This window comes from Nomascus leucogenys, chromosome X (genome assembly GCF_006542625.1).
Source record: "Nomascus leucogenys isolate Asia chromosome X, Asia_NLE_v1, whole genome shotgun sequence".
In the NCBI taxonomy this organism is placed as follows: Eukaryota; Metazoa; Chordata; class Mammalia; order Primates; family Hylobatidae; genus Nomascus; species Nomascus leucogenys.
The window spans coordinates 66540161-66563904 of record NC_044406.1 but is presented as its reverse complement, the minus strand read 5'-3'; the positions used below and the strand labels follow the sequence as shown (position 1 = coordinate 66563904).

Below are 23744 nucleotides of genomic sequence, written 5' to 3'. Positions count from 1 at the left end.
ATAATTTCTATTCTTTTACATTTGCTGAGGAGTGCTTTACTTCCAACTATGTAGTCAATTTTGGAATAAGTGTGATGTGGTGCTGAGAAGAATGTATATTCTGTTGACTTGGGGTGGGGAGTTCTGTAGATGTCTATTAGGTCAGCTTGGTGCAGAGCTGAGTTCAATTCCTGGATATCCTTGTTAACTTTCTATCTCGTTGATCTGTCTGATGTTGACAGTGGTGTGTTAAAGTCTCCCACTATTATTGTATGGGAGTCTAAGTCTCTTTATAGGTCTGTAAGGACTTGCTTTATGAATCTGGGTGCTCCTGTATTGGTTGCATATATATTTAGGATAGTTAGCTCTTCTTGTTGAATTGATCCCTTTACCATTATGTAATGGCCTTCTTTGTCTCTTTTGATCTTTGTTGGTTTTATTAGAGACTAGGATTGCAACCCCTGCCTTTATTTGTTTTCCATTTGCTTGGTAGATCTTCCTCCATCCCTTTATTTTGAGCCTTTGTGTGTCTCTGCACGTGAGATGGGTTTCCTGAATACAGCACACTGATGGGTCTTGACTCTTTATCCAATTTGCCAGTCTGTGTCTTTTAATTGGAGCATTTAGCCCATTTACATTTAAGGTTAATATTTGTATGTATGAATTTGATCCTGTCATGATGATGTTAGCTGGTTATTTTGCTCGTTAGTTGATGCAGTTTCTTCCTAGCCTTGATGGTCTTTACAATTCAGCATGTTTTTGCAGTGGCTGGTACCAGTTGTTCCTTTCCATGTTTAGTGCTTCTTTCTGGAGCTCTTTTAGGGAAGGCCTGGTGGTGACAAAATCTCTCAGCATTTTCTTGTCCATAAAGGATTTTATTTCTCCTTCACTTATGAAGCTTAGTTTGGCTGGCTATGAAATTCTGGGTTGAAAATTCTTTTCTTTAAGAATTTTGAATATTGGCCCCCACTCTCTTCTGGCTTGTAGAGTTTCTGCTGAGATGTCAGCTGTTAGTGTGATGGGCTTCCCTTTGTGGGTAACCTGACCTTTCTCTCTGGCTGCTCTTAACATTTTTTCCTTCATTTCAACTTTGGTGAATCTGACAATTATGTGTCTTGGAGTTGCTCTTCTCGAGGAGTATCTTTGTGGCATTCTCTTTATTTCCTGAATTTGAATGTTGGCCTGCCTTGCTAGATTGGGGAAGTTCTCCTGGATAATATCCTTCAGGGTGTTTTCCAGCTTGGTTCCATTCTCCCCGTCACTGTCAGGTACACCAATCAAACATAGATTTGGTCTTTTCACATAGTCCCATATGTCTTGGAGGCCTGTTTGTTTTTTTTTATTCTTTTTTCTCTAAACTTCTCTTCTCGTTTCATTTCATTCATTTCATCTTCCATCACTGATACCCTTTCTTCCAGTTGATCGCATCAGCTCCTGAGGCTTCTGCATTCTTCACGTAGTTCTTGAGCCTTGGCTTTCAGCTCCATCAGGTCCTTTAAGGACTTCTCTGCATTGGTTATTCTAGTTATCCATTCGTGTAATTTTTTTTCAAAGGTTTTAACTTCTTTGCCATTGGTTTGAATTTCCTCCTGTAGCTCGGAGTAGTTCGATCGTCTGAAGTTTTCTTCTCTCAACTCTTCAAAGTCATTCTCCGTCCAGCTTTGTTCCGTTGCTGGTGAGGAGTTGCATTCCTTTGGAGGGGGAGAGGTCCTCTGATTTTTAGAGCTTCCAGTTTTTCTGCTCTGTTTTTTCCCCAGCTTTGTGGTTTTATCTACCTTTGGTCTTTGATGATGGTGACGTACAGATGGGGTTTTGGTTTGGATGTCCTTTCTGTTTGTTAGTTTTCCTTCTAACAGTCAGGACCCTCAGCTGCAGGTCTGTTGGAGTTTGCTGGAGGTGCACTCCAGACCCTGTTTGCCTGGGTATCAGTAGCATACTTGGGGGTCAGGGACCCACTTGTGGAGGCAGTCTGTCTGTTCTCAGATCTCCTGCTGCATGCTGGGAGAACCACTACTCTGTTCAAAGCTGTCAGACAGGGACATTTAAGTCTGCAGAGGATTCTGCTGCCTTTTGTTTGTCTGTGCCCTGCCCCCAGAGGTGGAGTCTACAGAGGCAGGCAGGCCTCCTTGAGCTGTGGTGGGCTCCACCAAGTTCAAGTTTCCAAGCAGCTTTGTTTACCTACTCAAGCCTAGGCAATGGCGGGCACCCCTCCCCCAGCCTCCCTGCCGCCTTGCTGTTTGATCTCAGACTGCTGTGCTAGCAATGAAGGAGGCTCTGTGGGCATAGGACCCTCTGAGCCAGGCACAGGATATAATCTCCTGGTGTGCCGTTTGCTAAGACCATTGGAAAAGCGCAGTATTATGGTGGGAGTGACCTGATTTTCCAGGTGCCATCAGTCACCCCTTTCTTTGACTAGGAAACACAATTCCCTGACCCCTTGCACTGCCCTGGTGAGGCAATGCCTTGCCCTGCTTCAGCTAGTGCTTGGTGCACCGCACCCCCTGTCCTAAACCCACTTTCCGACACTCCCCAGTGAGATGAACCCGGTACCTCAGTTGGAAATGCAGAAATCACCCATCTTCTGCATCACTCATGCTGGGAGCTGTACACTGGAGCTGTTCCTATTCAGCCATCTTGGGTCTTTTTCATTATGTTATTTTTTAATATGTCCTGTGGGATTTATGCTTTGGAAATTTTATTTTGGTGTATTTTGAGGTTTTGTTTCAGGATATAGAGCTCCTTTTAACATTTCTTGTAGAGCTGGCTTGGTAATGGCAAATTCTCTCAGCATTTTTTTTTTTTTTTTGTGAAAAAGTCTTTATTTCTCCTTCATTTATGAAGCTTAGTTTTGCCAGATACAAAATTCTTGACTGACAATTATTTTGTTTAAGGTGGCTAAGGATAGGACCCCAATCCCTTCTGGCTTTCAGGGTTTCTCCTGAGAAATCTGCTGTTAATCTGCTAGGTTTGTCTTTATAGTTTACTTGGTGCTTCTGCCTCACAGCTCTTAAGATTCTTTCGTTCGTCTTGACTTTAGGTAACCTGATGACTATATGCCTAGGGATGATCTTTTTGTGATGAATTTCCCATGTGTTCTTGGCTTCTTGTATTCGGACGTCTAGATCAGTAGCAAGACCAGGGAAGTTTTTCTCGATTATTCCCTCAAATACGTTGTCCGAACTTTTAGATTTTTTTCTTCAGGAACAACAGTTATTCTTATGTTTGGACATTTGACATAATCTCAAATTCTTTGAAGGCTTTGTTCATTTTTTAGTTTTTTTTCTATGTCTTTGTCAGATTGGTTTAATTTGAAAGCCTTCTCTTTGAGCTCTGAAGTTTTTTCTTCTCTTTGTTCAATTCTTTTGTTGAAACTTTCCATTGTATTTTGCAATTCTATAAGTGTGTCTTTCATTTCCAGAATTTGTGTTTGTCTTTTATGATCTCTATTTCTCTCTAGACTTTTTCATCTATATTTTGTATTGTTTTTTAATTTATTTAAGCTGGTTTTCACCTTTGTCTGGTGCCTCCTTGAGTAGCTTAATAATCAACCTTCTGATTTCTTTATCTGCAATTCAGAGAGTTCTTCTTAGTTTGGATCAATTGCTGGAGAGCTAGTGTGATCTTTTGGTGATATTATAGAACCCTGTTTTGTCATATTACCAGAATTGTTTTTCTGGTTCCTTCTTATTTGGATAGACTGTTTCAGTGGAAAGACTCGGAAATCAAGGGCTGATCTTCAGATTCTTTTGTCCCACAGGGTGATCCCTTGATGTGGTGCCCTCCTTCTTTCTCTAGGGATACAGCTTCCTGCGAATCAGACTCCAGTGATTCTTATTGTTCTTCCGAGTCTAGCCTCCCAGTGGGGCTACCATGCTCCAGGCTGTTTCTGGGGAATGTCTGCAAAGAGTCCTGTGATATGATCCATCTTCAGGTCTCCCAGTCATAGATTCCAGCACCTGCTCCACTGGAGGTAGCAGGGGAGTGAAGTGGACTCTGTGGAAGTCCTTGCTTATAGTTTTGTTTAGTGTGCTGTTTTTTTTTCATATACTGGTTATGCTAGCAGTGAAGTTGTCACATGGACAAACTCAGGACCTCTAGTTAGCCACGGTGTTGTAGGACATGGAATTAGCTGTTGTTTTCACTTCTTTGGATCAGGTTTGTTCTGTGATGAGTTGCTGTAATGGCTTGAGTTGGCTGGCCTCCAGCAGGTGGTGCTTTGAAGAGAGTGCCTTCTGCTGTAGTAGAAGGGTATGTAATCTTGCCCTACATTGGCTAGGATGGGTACTCCCGTTTTTCAGGTGATGGGTGGTGCCATAGATTTCCCAGGAGTCTATGTCTTTTGTCTTTGGTGACCAGGGCAGTTAAAGAAAAACCATCATGTGGGGGCAAGGTTAGGTGAGTCTGAGCTCAGACTCTCTTTGGGTGGGGCTTGCTGCAGCCACTGTGGGAGATGGTGGAGGGGTGGTGATTCTGAGGCAATGGAGTTATTTTCCCAGGGGGATTATGGCCGTGTCTGCTGCATCAAACAAGTTGCCAGGGAAGTGAGGAAAAGCCAGCAGTGACAGGCCTCACCCAGCTTCCATGCAGCCAGCAAGGCCAACTTCATTCCTGCTTTGCCCCATCTCCCAACTGCACATTTATATCCAGGCAGCTGGTGAGCAGGGCTGAGATCTTGCCCCAGGCTACAAGCCTCGACAGTGAGAAAGCATGCAGGGCTCAGGCCTTACCCCTCCTTGCCTGCCTGCCCACCTGGTCAGCTATGGCTTCTATGCTCGTATCTCAGCTTTCTGATCACTTCCCCCTGCTAAGTTTCTGCTCAGGAAAATTCTTGTTCAGTTGAAATTATTACAGAGTTCAGCTAGAAGTTTTTTTCATTCTGTGGCCTCTCCACAATTCTTGCTGGCTGCCTTCCCTTCCCCAGGGACCTCTGTGAGATAAAGCCAGGAATGGCTTCCCTGGGCTGGAGCTGGGGACCATGAGTGCCTATAGGGCCCTTCCCACTTCTTCTTCGACTTTTATATTTTGCTTGGCTCCCTAAATCCATTTCAGCTCTACGTAAGATTAAATCTTTCTCTGGTGATCTGGATTTTCAGATTTCCCAGTGGAGATGTATGTTTGGAGGTTGACTTTTCTCTCTATCATACTTTGAGAACTCAGTTTTTCAGCTGCCTCACGGCATTTGCAGCAGCAAGCTGCTTCTTTCAAAGGGTCTGTGATTTTTTTCGGTTTTCCTGGTATGTTCTTGCAGTGGTTCTTGCAGCAAAAGTTCACAGTGTGAGTCTCCAGATGCTGTTCTGTCTGTCCAAGTAGGAGCTGCACATTAGTTTTGTCTCCTATCTGCCAATTTTCTATTTAACCATTAATGATCAACTTAAAACTGAAGCTTATTTTTTTCTTGATTATGAAAGTACTTGAACCTGTTAAAATACAAATAATACAGAAATGGATAACTTAGGGTAAGTTGTTAGTAGTCACTACAGAGTTACAGATGGAGTGAGGTTTGGTAGTGTCTGTTGTATACATCACGTTTTAATTTTTTAAGTGATTTTTCCCCTTTACATTTTGACAAGTCACTTTTGATATAGCTACATCTAAATGTACCATTTCAAAGCTCTGCCTTTCCTATGCTTCAATACGTCTCTCTCCAGTGGGCTGGGCTGGACCTCCCATCCTCCTTTGCCTTTCCCAACATGCCTTGCAGTCTCCACTTGTATCAGGTTACTGATTGTGGGGCATATATTGAGCCAAAATGATTATATATATATACATGGAAACATCAGCCACAGTGCAGCCAATGGTAGGTTTTAGAGTCATGATTTTGCTTCCCATCATAGCTGTGTACCTATCAACACGGCTTTCAATCTTATAGCCTGTGAGTCCTAACACATTTGAGTATGACTACTGAGGAAAATAAAAATATTAGACTGGGAAGTCAAGTTAGATAAATATGTATCATCTTTTTTTACCAAGTTTCAAAAAATCTAAGATGAAGTCAGGTAGCGTGACGCCTCCAGCTTTGTTCTTTTGGCTTAGGATTGACTTGGCGATGTGGGCTCTTTTTTGGTTCCATATGAACTTTAAAGTAGTTTTTTCCAATTCTGTGAAGAAAGTCATTGGTAGCTTGATGGGGATGGCATTGAATCTATAAATTACTTTGGGCAGTATGGCCATTTTCACGATATTGATTCTTCCAACCCATGAGCATGGAATGTTCTTCCATTTGTTTGTATCCTCTTTTATTTCATTGAGCAGTGGTTTGTAGTTCTCCTTGAATAGGTCCTTCACATCCCTTGTAAGTTGGATTCCTAGGTATTTTATTCTCTTTGAAGCAATTGTGAATGGGAGTTCACTCATGATTTGGCTCTCTGTCTGTGATTGTTGTACAAGAATGCTTGTGATTTTTGTACATTGATTTTGTATCCTGAGACTTTGCTGAAGTTGCTAATCAGCTTAAGGAGATTTTGGGCTGAGACAATGGGATTTTCTAGATATACAATCATGTCATCTGCAAACAGGGACAGTTTGACAAGGCTACAGTAACCAAAACAGCATGGTACTGGTACCACAACAGAGATATAGATCAATGGAACAGAACAGAGCCCTCAGAAATGATGCCGCATATCTACAACTATCTGATCTTTGACAAACCTGACAAAAACAAGAAATGGGGAAAGGATTCCCTATTTAATAAATGGTGCTGGGAAAACTGGCTAGCCATATGTAGAAAGCTGAAACTGGATCCCTTCCTTACACCTTATACAGAAATTAATTCAAGATGGATTAAAGACTTAAATGTTAGACCTAAAACCATTAAAATCCTACAAGAAAACCTAGCAATACCATTCAGGACATAGGCGTGGGCAAGGACTTCATGTCTAAAACACCAAAAGCAATGGCAACAAAAGCCAAAATTGACAAATGGGATCTAATTAAACTAAAGAGCTTCTGCACAGCAAAAGAAACTACCATCAGAGTGAACAGGCAACCTACAGAATGGGAGAAAATTTTTGCAACCTACTCATCTGACAAAGGGCTAATATCCAGAATCTACAATGAACTCAAACAAATTTACAAGAAAAAAACAAACAACCCCATCAAAAGGTGGGCAAAGGACATGAACAGACACTTCTCAAAAGAAGACATTTATGCAGCCAAAAAACACATGAAGAAATGCTCATCATCACTGGCCATCAGAGAAATGCAAATCAAAACCACAGTGAGATACCATCTCACACCAGTTAGAATGGCCATCGTTAAAAAAACAGGAAACAACAGGTGCTGGAGAGGATGTGGAGAAATAGGAACACTTTTACACTGTTGGTGGGACTGTAAACTAGTTCGACCATTGTGGAAGTCAGTGTGGCGATTCCTCAGGGGTCTAGAACTAGAAATACCATTTGACCCAGCCATCCCATTACTGGGTATATACCCAAAGGACTATAAATCATGCTGCTATAAAGACACATGCACACGTATGTTTATTGCGGCACTATTCACAATAGCAAAGAGTTGGAACCAACCCAAATGTCCAACAACGATAGACTGGATTAAGAAAATGTGGCACATATACACCATGGAATACTATGCAGCCATAAAAAATGATGAGTTTGTGTCCTTTGTAGGGACATGGATGAAACTGGAAAACATCATTCTCAGTAAACTATCACAAGGACAAAAAACCAAACACCGCATGTTCTCACTCATAGGGGGGAATTGAACAATGAGAACTCATGGACACAGGAAGGGGAACATCACATTCCAGGGACTATTGTGGGGTGGGGGGAGGGGGGAGGGACAGCATTAGGAGATATACCTAATGCTAAATGACGAGTTAATGGGTGCAGGAAATCAACATGGCACATGGATACATATGTAACAAACCTGCACACTGTGCACATGTACCCTAAAACCTAAAGTATAATAAAAAAAAATCTAAGATGAAAAGATACCAAAAGTAAAGACCTATTTTTAGATCTTTGTTTTTGTCAGATTTATTGAGATATAATTTATATGCAGTGTCACCCTTTTTGAGTATACAGATTGATAAGTTTTGACAGTAGTAAACAGGAATGTAAAAACCACCACTATACAGTTATAGAATATTTATATTACCCTAAATGATTCCCTTTACCCCATTCACAAGAAATCCTCTCACTCTCCATCCCTGACAACTGCTGATCTGTTTTCTGTCCCTTTAGTTTTATCTTTTTCATAGTTATATAAATTGAATCATACAGTATGGAGCCTTTTGTATTAGGCTTTCTTCACTTCGCATCATAGATTTTTAAGATTTATCTGTCAGTATATGTATGAAGTAACTTGTTTTTATTGCGGAGTAGTATTTCATATTACAGATTATCATAGTTTGCTTATTTATTCACCAGTTTAGGAACATTTGGGTTGTTTCCAGTTTGAAACTATTTTGAATAAAGCTGATAAGAATATATATGTATAAGCCTTTGTGGAGCTGTATGTTTTTGTTTCTCTTGAGTAAATACCTAGCTGTGGGATTCTTGGGTCATATGGTAAGTGGATGATTAACCTTATATGAAACTGCCAAAGTTTTTCCAAAGCAGTTCTACCATTTTACTTTCCTATAATTGATATATGAGAGTTCTAGTTATTCCACATCTTCGTTATCATTTAGTGTTGTAAGTTTGTTTTTGTTGGTGGTGGTGATAGTTTCTTATATTCTATTCCATAAGGTGTGAAATGGAGTCTCCTTCTGCTTTTTAATTTGCACTTCTGTAATGACTAATCTTTTCATGCGCTTGTTTGCCATCTGTATATCTTCTAATGTGAAGTGTCTATTTAGTCTTTTGCCCTTTTTATTGAGTTGTTTGTCTTATTATTGAGCTATAACAGATCTTTAAATGCCTTTGTTTTTGAGCAAATCTCATTCCTCCCCATGGAGCAAAATTACAATCAATGGGAAGGAGTTGTGAGGAGGTATATATATACTTGATATGAGGAAAATGTGTCTAACAATTGGAGTTTTCCAACAATAGAATAGGCTGTTCCAGGAGCTAAGTTCCTCCATTACTTCAGATGTTCCCAAAAGCTGAGTAAGCAATTATTAGGGATAATGCACAGCAGATTGATGCATCTTCTTAATACATTAGATCAAATAGTATCTAAGTTTTCTTCCAACTCTGAAAATGTATGAAATAACATAAATTAAGTCAATATCATATTAATGAGATAGAGGAATTATTGGTTGCATCAACAAAAGGTAATACGTTCTGAGGGAAACACGTTGTGATTGGTAGAATCCTTTCCACTTCCTTAGCCACCAGAGAACTAGCTTACAAATCCCTACCCACCATATAGGCAATAGAGATTCTGCTTTGTGTGTGTGTGTGTGTGTGTGTGTGTGTGGTCTTCTATGAATATCCCTGACAATTTGAATGCATTGGGCAGTACGTAATCCAAATTATACATGCAGAATAATGATATTTCAACTATCCATTTTAAACCAGGAAAGAAGCCAAAGATTATTCCCCAAGGCATATTGGCCTGTGTACTTTCTTATCCCCAAGATGAATGAATCAACAAAACTTGTGGGTAGGCATTATCAACAAGAGGACTAGAAATAAACTATTTTCTTTTTTTAATTAGTTTTTATTTTTTTAGAGACAGGGTCTCACTATATCACCCAGGCAGAATGCAGTGGTGCCATCATAGCTCACTGCAGCCTCAAATTTCTGGGCTCAAGTGATCTTCCCACTTCTGCCTCCCAAGTAACTGAAAATACAAGCATGTGCCACCATGCCCAGTTAATTTTTTTTGTAGTGATAGGGTCTTACTTTTCTGCCTAGGCCAATCCTACCATGTCAGCCTCCCAAAGGGCTGGAATTACATGTGTGAACCACCATGCCTGGCCCATTTTTTCTCTTTTTTTAACAAAACCATGGTTCATCTGCCCCCGAAATCTGTGTAATTTTTATCACCATGTCTCAGAAAACAAATCACTAAGATTTAAGAGGAAGTGAGAGAAAGAAAACAGGTTTATTAAGTCCTAAGAGTATGTCGGATACTTTCACACATTTAAGCCAATTAATTACCACAACAACTTTGACAAGCAGGTATTTTAATCATATATATATATACACACACACACACACACATATACATACATGTGATCATATATATATATACACTTACGATTATCGGCAAGGTTAACCAGCTTCTCGAGGACATATATTTATTAAGGGCAAATCCAGAGTTCAAAACCTAGTCATCTGATTCCAAATCCATTGGATTTTGCACAACACCTCAATGCCCAAAACAGACCAGAAAGGAGAGACCTCATCAGCATGGAACAAACAAAATCTGAAAAAGACTATCATTAAGGTTTATAAATGTAAGAAGTTTATATATTTTGGTAGCTTGATGTCATTCACCAAATTCCAATACATGAGTACTAGAAAGCTCTTTGAAACTTAACAATGCTGTTTAAGACAACTAATATGAAGCCCTGCTTTGCGTAGTGGCTGGCAAACTTATGAGACTCATTACTTCCAAAGAATTCGTATAGACTGATAATCTAACCAGCTTCATAGAAGGTTTATGTAAATTGATGAGTGGTAGATGCCTAATGGATAATTAGAAGAAATTAGGATACCTGGAAGACAACCCTAACTTTTGAAGTGGATATCAATGAGGAAAACTAAGCCGTTTCAAAACATGTCATGTATTAGCACCAGAATTTGATCCCAGCATTAGAAATATTCCCAGCGGGTAGCCAGCTAAACATTGGACACAACTCTTGAGAAAATCTTGAATTCTAGAGGGTGGCTAAGTCATGGAAACAACTCTTTTTAAAAAATAATTTCAACTTTTTTTGTAGATTCAGGGGGTACATGTGCAGATTTGTTAGCTGGGTATATTGCATGATGGTGAGATTTGGGGTACAATTGAGCCCATCACCCAAATAGTAAGCATAGTACCCAATAGGTAGTTTTTCAACCCTTGCTCCCCACCCCCAACACAGTAGTCTCCATCGTCTATTGGGGAACAACTCTTGAGCAATTCTTGTACTGTCATGAAGAATGAGATCTTGGGCACACCTTATGGGCGTCTTACACCATTATCTTCATTCCTTCAAATGGCTGAAAAACAAGGTCTAGCTTTTTGTTAGAGTTTGTAAAGCAGAGAAAGTAAAGTGAAGCAATGAACTCAAATATTAGAATTAACATTTTATTGCTAAGTGTTAGGCTCAAAGAGAGATGTGACCGTCTGGCTGACAAACTTCCCCCTGATCTGCCACATCTTAATAACCTTTATGGGTGGCTTTGATGCAAACTGAAATTTGAGAATCACTGCTCTAAGGGAAAGCACTCTGGACTGGGACTGAAGAAACTTGGATTCTGGTTCCATTGCTTCCATAACTTTGCTGGGTAATTCTGATCAAATCACTTGCCCCTCTGGGCCTCAGTTACTTCTCTGTAAAATGAGAGTGTTGAACCAAATGATCTCTATGGTTTCACCTTAGTCTAAAATATTGGCATAGTTCCTATTTTACCAGTTTATAGAATAACCTCGACTTAGTCATTTAACCTCAAAATCCTTCATTTTCTACCCATTTATTTAAAAGTACCCATAATTTCTATGAAACCTTGTAATGTAGGAATGGGAGCCAGCTGTTTCCAATTCCATGATTGAACCAGTTGGTGCGTAGTAGTACCTGAAACAAGTTAAAAGTCCCACACTTCCCATCTCAATCATTGGCATTAAAAATATAGTTAATGTGCTTAAGATACTGCCAAGTGTAAGAGTTTAGTTCTCAGTCACTCAGATGATCCAAATTGGTTAACCACATTACCCTTGAAGTGAATAATGAGAGCGTAAACATGAAATTGTTTTCTCCTGATCTCTTTAAAAATCAAAGATTTCACACTCCCATACTGAAGGAACATGGATTAACATAACTTAGTCATGTAATTTTCCCCGTACAAACCTCATAAAATCAAAGAAACAAAACAATTGCAAAAGATAACACATAAAAAAGAACACTTAAAGGCATTGCTTAAGAGAGAAAAGTATGATAGCACTTCACAAAGGCTAGCCTAGAGACACTCCCAGGGGGTAGCCAGCTAAACACTGGACACAACTCTTGAAAAAATCTTGGATTCTAGAGGGCAGTGGAAGAGGCGCTCTCACTTATTGATGATGAGAATATAAATTAAATACAAATATTCTTAATGGCAATTTGGCAGTATCTACCAAAAGACATCCCTTTTGACCTTGCAGTTCCACTTCAGAGAATTGATCCTATAGATATTTTTTGTGCATGTGCTGATGACATATATAAAAACTATTCATTGAAGCATTATTTGTATTAGTAAGAGAAGGGAGAACAACAAATTTTCCTCAAAGACAGCCTGGTTAAATAAATTATGGTAACTTATAGTAAGTGAAAAAGAAGTAAGGTACAAAACAGTGTGTATAGAATACTGCTATTTGTGGAAAAACACACTATTTGGGTGATTTTATATGTATAAAATCATAAAGGATACACAACAAAGGCATGGCTTTGTGATGTTGGTTGCTTCCATCAAGGAGAACTGAGTGGCTGGGAGAAAGGTATAGGAGGAAGACTTTTCACTGTATACTATTCCATATTTTCAGATTTTAAAATTTGTAAATATATTACCTTTAAAAAGAGATACAATTAAAAGTGTTAAAATGTTACAAATCTTTCATGTTTGTGGTGTACATATATTTGTATAAACATATACAAATAAGAGGATCTGGAATGATACATACCAAACACCAAAGAGGTGTTGTGCCTTAGAATGGGGAGGTGTGAAGTTAAATGTATGTGTGGGGTGGACATTTACCTTTTACTTTATATTGCTTGAATTTTAAAATGAGATTTCATAATTACAAAAATCAAGCACATATAAAAGGTCTTGTCCTGTAGGGCTGGGAGCACTGGGCCAGGAGAGTAGAGTCTCTCTTTTTTTTTCAATTCAATTATAAATGTATGAGACGCTCAGTCCTATTAAGTTGGTCTTGAGTCACATTATTTCCTTGAGTCTTTCTGACGGATTGAAGTAATAAGACCATACCATTTAAGGACTCGCAGTCTTGCAGTCTTATAACCACCTCTGTGGAGAATACCAAAATATCTCAGATGAGAAGAGCTATCTAAAAGGCAAAGGGTATGAAAAGAAAGGTAGTAGAGAGCCACTTTTATAACTGTCTCAGAAGTACAACCCACACTTCAAAAGTATATAATCTTCAATGGAATACTATTCAGCCATAAGAAAGAATGAAATCATGTCTTTTGCAGCAAGATGGATGGAACTGGAGGCCATTATCTTAAGTGAAACAACTCAGACACAGAAAGACAAATACCTCATATTCTCACTCATAAGTGGAAGCTAAATAATGTGTACATATGGAAATAGACTGTGGAATGATAGATAATAGAGACTGGTATGAGTGAGGGGGTGGGAGAGGGGTGGATGATAAGAAACTACTTAATAGGTACAATGTACATTATTCAAGTGATAGATACTCTTGAAAGCCCTGACTACACCACTGTGCAACCTATGCATGTAACGAAATTTTACTTGTACTCCATGAATTTATACAAAATTTTGTAAAAGAAAAAAAGTGCTTAGTTTTTAACACCTGGCTACATTATAGACTACCTGTGTGACTTTGGTTAATCAACTACCTCTGGTAGTTAATTGACAATCCCTATCTTATTACGTATCTTACAAATTTATTGAGAAAATAAAATGAAATAATATATCTGAAAGCATGTTGTAAACTCTAAAGTGCTGTGTAAATTGTGTCATTATCACCTTTCAGTACTCAAAGTAGCAAAGATAATGACAATTGGCCTAAGTTTTCCTTGCATTGTCATAAAGGACATTTCCCTCTTTACTTCAAGAATCACATGGCAACTTTTAAGGTATGCAACTTGCAGAAAGTCTTTGTTTCAAGTTTGTCATTATGGCTTGTTTCTGTCACTGTATGGGAAAATAAAATTAACACTTCATAATAATACCAGAGAATACATGTTAATAGGAAAACAGAATAAAAATTTGTCATGGAGCTTTGTATTTTTGAACTCTTAGAAATGGATAAAAAGATAGTATAAACACTGATTTTTTTTTATTTCAGTTATTTACCTCATACTCTACCATGCCATCTTTGTGTTCTTTACCTGGACCTACTGGAAGTCTATCTTTACACTCCCACAGCAGCCAAACCAGAAGGTAAGAATATTGGTTACTTCTTAAAGGATAAGAACAGAAAAAAGCAGAAATGACAGTAAAGCAAGAAGAGGACAAAAAGAGGAGTAAATAATATGAAAGAGTCAGGGTAATCTTAAAGAACTCCTAGTGATAAAGGTAAATTGAGGGTAGGATAGGCTACTGAAGGAGTTTGTGAAATCACCAGCTCTGGAAATCTTTAATACTAAGAAGCCAACTGGGTACTGTGGCTCACACCTGTATTCCCAACATTTTTGGAGGCTGAGGCAGGAGAACCACTTGAAGCTACGAGTTTGAGACCTAGGCAACAAAGTGAGACCCTGTATTCTGTGTATGAAAAATACACAGAATTTTTAATGTGTATTAAAATACACAGAAATTTTAATGTGTATTAAAAAGTACACAGAATTTTTTAATTAGCTGGGCATGGTGGAGCACACCTGTGTTCCCAGCTACTCAGGAGGCAGAGGCAGGAGGATTACCTAAACCCAGGAATTTGAGGCTGCAGTGACCTGTGATGGTGCCACTACACTCCAGCCTGACTGACAGAGTAAGACCCTGTCTCAAATTTTATTTTATTTATTTTTTATTTTTTATTTCTTTCTTCTTTTTTTATTATTATTATACTTTAAGTTTTAGGGTACATCTGCACAATGTGCAGGTTTGTTACATATGTATCCATGTGCCATGTTGGTGTGCTGCACCTATTAACTCGTCATTTAGCATTAGGTATATCTCCTAATGCTGTCCCTCCCCCCTCCCCCCACCCCACAACAGTCCCCGGAGTGTGATGTTCCCCTCCCTCAGTCCATGTGTTCTCGTTCTTCAATTCCCACCTATGAGTGAGAACATGTGATGTTTGATTTTTTGTCCTTGCGATAGTTTACTGAGAATGATGTTTTCCAGTTTCATCCATGTCCCTACAAAGGACATGAACTCATCATTTTTTATGGCTGCATAGTATTCCATGGTGTATATATGCCACATTTTCTTAATCCAGTCTATCGTTGTTGGACATTTGGGTTGGTTCCAAGTCTTTGCTATTGTGAATAGTGCCACAATAAACATATGTGTGCATGTGTCTTTATAGCAGCATGATTTATAGTCCTTTGGGTATATACCCAGTAATGGGATGGCTGGGTCAAGTGGTATTTCTAGTTCTAGATCCCTGAGGAATCGCCACACAGACTTCCACAATGGTTGAACTAGTTTACAGTCTCACCAACAGTGTAAAAGTGTTCCTATTTCTCCACATCCTCTCCAGAACCTGTTGTTTCCTGACTTTTTAATGATGGCCATTCTAACTGGTGTGAGATGGTATCTGACTGTGGTTTTGATTTGCATTTCTCTGATGGCCAGTGATGATGAGCATTTTTTCATGTGTTTTTTGGCTGCATAAATGTCTTCTTTTGAGAAGTGTCTGTTCATGTCCTTTGTGGGGTGGAGGGAGGGGGGAGGGACAGCATTAGGAGATATACCTAATGCTAAATGATGAGTTAATGGGTGCAGCAAAACAACATGACACATGGATACATATGTAACAAACCTACACATTGTGCACATGTACCCTAAAACCTAAAGTATAATAATAAAAAAAAGAACTCTAACAAGATAAAAAAAAAAAACTTTTAGAAAGACACAAACTGCCAAAACTAACTCAAGCAGAAATAAAAAATCTGAATAGACTTTTAACAAGTAAAGATATAGAATTAATAATCAAAAACCTGCCAACAAAGAAAACTCAAGGACCAGATGGCTTCACAGATGAATTCTATCAAATATTTAAGGAATAATTAACATCAATCCTTCCCAAATTTCTTAAAAAAATTAAGAAACATTTCCTCTGGCCAGTGCAAGTAGGAAAGAAAATCAAATAAAAGGCATTGAAATTGAACAGGAGGAAGTAAAATTATCTCTGTTTGTAAGTATGATCTTACATCTAGAAAACTGTAAATTTTCCACATGTAAAACCCTATTATAAATAATGAATGAATTCAGCAAAGTTGCAGGATACAAAATCACCACATCACGCAAAAAGCAATTATGTTTTGATATGCTAACACTGAACAATCTGAAAGGAAACTAAAAAAGCAATTTCATTTATAATAGCACCAAAAATAATAAAATACTTAGGAATAAACGTAACCAAAAAAGTGAAAGACTTCTAAAGTGAGAACTAAAAAATGTCACTGAAAGAAAGTAGGCATGAATAAAGGGAAAAGCATCCTGTATTCATGAATTGGAAGAGTTAATATTGTTAAAATGTAAATACTACCCAAATCAATCTATAGATTTAATGCAATTTATATCAAAATCCCAATGATCTTTTTTTTGCAGAAATAAAAAATCATTTTCTAAAATTTATGTGGAATATCAAGAGATCCCACATGCCAAAAACAATCTTGAAAAAGAACAAAGACGTAGCTTCACACTTCCTGATTTCAGAATTTACTACAAAGCTACAGTAATCAAAACAATGTGGTACTGGCATAAGGACAGCTATGTAGACCAATGGAATAGGATAAAGAGCCCAACAACAAACACTTGCATATTTGGTCAGAAATCTTCAACAACCATGCTAAAAGCATTCTACTGGAGAATGCACAGTCTTCAACAAGTGGTGTTGGGATAACTGGATGTCCATATCCAAAAGAATGATGTAGAACCCTTACCTCACACCATATACAAAAATTAATTTAAAATAGATCCAAGATCTAAACTTCAGAGCTAGGATTATAAAACTTAGGAAAAAATCCACAGAGGAATATTTTTATAACATTGGTTTGGCAATTTCTTGGATATGACACCAACACTGTAAAAAAGTAAACATACTTAAATTGGACTATATCATAATTAAAAATTTTCATATGTCAAAGGATACATTTAACAGAGTGAAAAGGCAGCCTACAGAATAGCAGAAAATATAAGTAATATGTTAGATAAAGAGTTATTATACAGAATATTTAAAAACTACAGCTAAACAAAAAAACTCATTTTATTTATTTTTATTTATTTATTTATTTATTTATTTATTTATTTATTTATTTATGTTTGAGACGGAGTCTCACTTGGTCACCCAGGCTGGAGTGCAGTGGCGCAATCTCGGCTCACTGCAAGCTCCGCTTCCGGGTTCATGCCATTCTCCTGCCTCAGCCTCCCAAGTAGCTGGGACCACGGGCACCCACCACCAAGCCTGGCTAATTTTTTGTATTTTTTTTAGTAGAGATGGGGTTTCACCATGTTAGCCAGGATGGTCTCGATCTCCTGACCTCGTAATCCACCCGTCTCAGCCTCCCAATGTGCTGGGATTACAGGCATGAGCCACCGCACCTGGCCAACTCATTTTATTTTTAAAAAATAATTTCAACTTTTATTTTAGTTTCAAGGGTTATATGTGCAGATCAATTTTAAAATGGGTAAATAACTTGACAGTTCTCCAAAGAAGATATCTCAATGATCAGGAATATTTTAGTCAGGGTTCTCTAGATGGACAGAACTAATAGTATATATGTGTGTGTGTGTGTGTGTGTGTGTGTGTGTATAAAGGGGATTATATATATATATACATATATATATAAAGGGGATTATATATATATACACATATATATAAAGGGGATTATATATATACACACACATATATGGGAGTATATAAAAGTATAAGTATAATAAAAGTACATATATATATATATGAAGGGGAGTTTATTAAGTATTAATTCACACAATCACAAGGTCTCACAATAGGCCATCAGCAAGCTGAGGAGCAAGGAAAGCCAGTCTGAGTCCCAAAACTGAAGAACTTGGAGTCTGATGTTTGAGGGCATGAAAGGTCCAGCACAGGAGAAAGATGTAGGCTTGGAGGCTAGGCTAGTCTAGTCTTTTCACGTTTTTCTGCCTGCTTTATATTCACTGGCAGCTGATTAGATGGTGCCCACCCAGATTAAGGGTGGGTCTGCCTTCCCAAGCCTAGTGACTCAAATGTTAATCTCCTATGGCAGCACCCTCACAGACACACCCAGGATCAGTCCTTTGCATCCTTCAGTCCAATCAAGTTCACCCTCAGTATTAACCATCACAACTCCACCCCTTGTCAAGTTGAAACCATGCACATCTCCTGAGATCATACATAATCTTCAAATGAAGACAATAATAAAGTCATAATTATGCCTGACGTGATATAACTATCCTTCGTACAACCAGAAACACACCAATACCCAAACCAAATGCTATTACATAAAGTTAACAATACTTAAATGCTGATATGAAGTCAATAAATCTTATGTCACATGATAAAGGAAAAAGGAAATAGAAGGAAGATATTTTCTTAGTACAAGTGTATACATGCACAAATATGTTTTTAAGAAAAGGAGGAAATGCTCATGATAATTATAGTTCTTGTTTCTGCAACTGGTCACGTGGCTGTAGCTGGTATTGATGACCACCTTCTTCTACTCCTGTATTACATGCATATTCTTTCTTACCTCCATTGTGGAGTAGTAAATTGATTTCATCTTGATAGTCTGGGTCAGTCACCCCAGGGAGCACTGTAACTCCATTCTCAGCTTGTTGACTTAAAGGTAGAAGCCCAAAGTGTCCAGGTGGCAATCTTTTTTTTTTTTATTATTATACTTTAGGTTTTAGGGTACATGTGCACAATGTGCAGGTTTGTTACATATGTATCCATGTGCCATGTTGATTTCCTGCACCCATTAACTCGTCATTTAGCATTAGGTATATCTCCTAATGCTGTCCCTCCCCCCTCCCCCCACCCCACAATAGTCCCTGGAATGTGATGTTCCCCTTCCTGTGTCCATGAGTTCTCATTGTTCAATTCCCACCTATGAGTGAGAACATGCGGTGTTTGGTTTTTTGTCCTTGCGATAGTTTACTGAGAATGATGACTAGAAAACATCATTCTCAGTAAACTATCGCCAGGTGGCGATCTTAACTTCCAGTTTAATGGAATCATTGTTGTGTCTCCTAGTGGCAGTGTTCCTCCATCTGGAACAAAGACGTCTAGGCAAGCAGAACATAATGTTGTGGGAACAGGAAGCAAAAATTTTGCTAGTGGATCACTTGGGGTGATAGTGAGTAGTGCCACTTCCACTTCCACTACTTGATTTGTGGACACATGAATCCTGCCTATGCAAGAAAGAGTACCATATATTGGACGCTGATTCAAAGCATACACGGCCTTCTGGAGAACTATGCCCCAGCTCTGCAAAGTATTGTCACCTAGTTGACATTGTAATTGTGATTTCAAAGGGCTATTCCACCGTTCTATCAATCCAGCTGCTTCAGGATGATAGGGAACATGGGAATTCCATGAGCATGAGCCCACTGCCTCACGTCTTTAGCCATAAAGTGAGTGCATTGATTAGAGGCAGTGCTGTGTGGATTACCGTGATGGTGGATAAGGGATTCCATGAGACCATGGATTGTAGTATTGACAGAAGCATTGTGTGCAGGATAGGTAAACCTATATTCAGAGTCAGTATCTATTCCAGTGAGGAAAAACCTCTGCCCATTCCTGATAAATGAAGTCCAATATAATCAACCTGCCACCAGGTAGCTGGCTGATCACCCCTAGGAATGGTGCCAATTTGAATGCTGAATGTTGGTCTCTGCTGTGGCAAAATTGGGCACTCAGCAGTGGCCATAGCCAAGTCAACCTTGTTGAGTGGAGGTCCATGTCACTGAGCCCATGCATAACCTCCATCCTTGCCACCACAGCCACTTTGTTCATGGGCCCATTGGGCGGTGACAGGGGTGGCTGGGGAAAGAGGCTGAGTGATGTCCACAGAACAGGTCGTCCTATCCACTTGATTATTAAAATCCTCCTCTGCTGAAGTCACCCGTTGGTGACCACTCACATGGGATACAAATATCTTCACAGTTTATGACCACTCAGGGAGGTCCATCCACATACCTCTTCCCCATATTTCTTTGTCACCAAATTTCCAATCATGCTTCTTCCAAATCTCTAACCAGCCAAACCATTGGCTACAGCCCATGAATCAGTATATAATTTCACATCTGGCCATTTCTTCCTCCATGCAAATTGTACAACCAGGTGTGTTGCTCATAGTTCTGCCCCATGGGAAGATTTCTTTACACCGCTGTCCTTCCGGGATGTCCTAGAAAGGGGCTGTAGTGCTGCAGCTGTCCACTTTCGGGTGGTGCCTGCATTTCGTGTAGAACCATCTGTGAACCAGGCCCTAGTAATCTCTTCCTCTGTCAACTGATCGTAGTGAACCCCCCATGAGGCCATCAGTGCAGGCTGGGGGAGAGAAGGCAAGGTGGCAGGAGTGGAGACCATGGGCATTTGAGCTACTTTGTCATGTAACTTGTGCCTTCAGGACCTGCTCGAACATGATCACGTATATACCACTTCATTTGATGATAGAATACTGATGTGCACAACCAACTTTATGGCTAGATGGGTTGCAGAGTGCCCAGTTCATGATAGACAGTTCAGGTCACATGGTGACTTTATGACCCGTAGTCAATCGTTCAGTTTCCACCAAAGCCCAGTAATAGGCCAAGAGCTGTCTCTCAAAAGGAGAGTAGCTATCTGCAGAAGATGGCAGGGCCTTGCTCCAAAATCCTAGAGGCCTCTGCTGTGATTCACCTGTGGGAGCCTGCCAAAGGCTCCAAACAGCATCCCTATCTGCCACTGACACCTCAAGCACCGTTGGATCTGCTGGGTCATATGGCCCAAGTGGCAGAGCAGCTTGCACAGCAGCCTGGACCTGTTGCAGAGCCTTCTCCTGTTCTGGACCCAACTCAAAACTGGCAGCCTTTTGCGTCACTTGATAAATGGGCCAGAGTAACATGCTCAAATGAGGAATGTGTTGCATCCAAAATCCAAATAGGCCCACTAGGCATTGTGCTAATTTCTTGGTTGTAGGAGGGGCCAAATGCAGCAACTTATCCTTCACCTCAGAAGGAATATTTTGACAGCCTCACACCACTGGACCCCTAGAAATTTTACTGAGGTAGAAGGTCCCTGAATTTTAGTTGGATTTATTTCTGATCCTCTGGCATGCAAATGTCTCACCAATAAGTCCAATGTATTTGCTACTTCTTGCACACTGGATCCAATCAGCATAATGTCATCAATGTAATGGACCAGTGTGATATCTTGCAGAAGCGAAAAACGATCAAGGTCTCTCCCAATAAGATAATGTCACAAAGACAAAGAGTTGATATACTCCTACGGTAGGACAATAAAGATATATTACTGGCCTTGCCAGCTGAAGGCAAATTGCTTCTGGTGAGCCTTATGGACAGGAATGGAGAAAAAGGCATTTACTAAGTCAATCTCTGCATACCAGGTACCAGGAGATGTGTTAATTTGCTCAAGCCATGAAACCACATGTTACAGCAGCTGCAATTGGAGTCACCACTTGGTGAAGCTTACGATAATCCACTGTAATTCTCCAAAATCCGTCTGTTTTCTGTGCAGGCCAAATTGGAGAGTTGAAGGAGAATGTAGTGGGAATCACCACCACTGCATCTGTCAAGTTCTTGATGGTGGCACTAATCACAATCCCTCCAGGGATGTGATACTGTTTTTGATTTACTATGTTTCTAGGTAGAGGCAGCTCTAATGACTTCCATTTAGTCTTTCCCACCATAATGACCCTCACCCTACCAGTCAGGGAGCCATTGTGGGGATTCTGCCAGCTGCTAAGTATGTCTATGCCAATTATGCGTTCTGGCACTGGGGAAATGATCACAAGATGAGTCCGGGGACCCACTGGACACTGGACACTGTAAATTGGACCTGAGCTAAAACTCCACTAATTACCTGACCTCCATAGGCCCCTACTTTAACTGGAGGACCGTAATGTCATTTTTGCTTGCCTGGAATCATCACCTCAGAGCCAGTGTCCAGTAGTCCCCAAAATGTCTGATCATTTCCCTTTCCCCAATGCAGTTACCCTTGTAAAAGGCCACATGTTTCTTTGGGGAAGGGTGGGAGAAAGATTATGTTCCTTGGTTCTCCACATATGGTCAAAGGTATTATGTATACAGTCACTAAACTCCTTGCCTCTCACAAGCCATGAAACTCCAGGAGTTTGTGAAGTATTAACTCACACAATCACAGGGGCCCACAATAGACCATCTGCAAGCTGAGGAGCAAGGAAAGCCAGTCCGAGTCCCAAAACTGAAGAACTTGGAGTCCAATGTTTGAGGGCAAGAAGGGTCCAGCTTGGTAGAAAGATGTAGCCTTGGAGGATAGGCAGTCTAGTCTTTTCGCGTTTTTCTGCCTGCTTTATATTCGCTGGTAGCTGACTAGATGGTGCCCACTCAGATTAAGGGTGGGTCTGCCTTCCCCATCCCACTGAGACAAATGTTAATCTCCTTTGGCAGCATCCTTGCAGACACACCCAGGATCCTTTGCATCCTTCAATCCAATCAAGTTGACACTCAATATTAACCATCACAAAGAAGCACATGAAGATGCTGAAAATCGTTAATCATTAGATTAATGCAAATCAAAACAATGAGATACCACCTCACATCCTTCATTAAAACCTTTATTAAAAGGCTTACAATAAAAAAAAACTGTAAAACAGCAAGTGTTGGTGAAGACGTAAAGAAATTGGAACTTTTTAAAATATAAATATATATATATATGTAAATTTTATTATTATTATACTTTAAGTTTTAGGGTACATGTGCACAATGTGCAGTTTTGTTACCTATGTATACATGTGCCATGTTGGTGTGCTGCACCCATTAACTCGTCATTTAGCATTAGGTGTATCTCCTAATGCTATCCCTCCCCGCCCCCCTCACCCCACAACAGTCCCTGGAGTGTGATGTTCCCTTTCTTGTGTCCATGTGTTCTCATTGTTCAATTCTCACCTATGAGTGAGAATATGCGGTGTTTGGTTTTTTGTCCTTGCGATAGTTTGCTGAGAATGATGGTTTCCAGTTTCATCCATGTCCCTACAAAGGACATGAACTCATCATTTTTTATGGCTGCATAGTATTCCATGGTGTATATGTGCCACATTTTCTTAATCCAGTCTATCGTTGTTGGACATTTGGGTTGGTTCCAAGTCTTTGATATTGTGCATAGTGCCGCAATAAACATACGTGTGCATGTGTCTTTATAGCAGCATGATTTATAGTCCTTTGGGTATATACCCAGTAATGCGATGGCTGGGTCAAATGGTATTTCTAGTTCTAGATCCCTGAGGAATCGCCACACTGACTTCCACAATGGTTGCACTAGTTTACAGTCCCAACAGTGTAAAAGTGTTCCTGTTTCTTCACATCCTCTCCGGCACCTGTTGTTTCCTGACTTTTGAATGATGGCCATTCTAACTGGTGTGAGATGGTATCTCATTGTGGTTTTGATTTGCATTTCTCTGATGGCCAGTGATGATGAGCATTTTTTCGTGTGTTTTTTGGCTGCATAAATGTCTTATTTTGAGAAGTGTCTGTTCATATCTTTTGCCCACTCTTTGATGGGGTTGTTTTTTTCTTCTAAATTTGTTTGAGTTCATTGTAGATTCTGGA

At 39.6% G+C, this 23744-nt stretch overlaps 1 protein-coding gene across 2 annotated transcripts in view; it reads left to right on the top strand.

Moving 5' to 3' along the window:
• ZDHHC15 (zinc finger DHHC-type containing 15) overlaps nt 1–23744 on the top strand; it is a 173617-nt gene that overhangs the window by 39458 nt on the left and 110415 nt on the right. For both annotated transcript variants that reach the window (XM_003268985.4, XM_003268984.4), the window contains one exon: nt 14119–14213. In XM_003268985.4, the coding sequence (XP_003269033.1) occupies nt 14119–14213 (95 nt within the window). The remainder of the gene's footprint in view (nt 1–14118; nt 14214–23744) is intronic.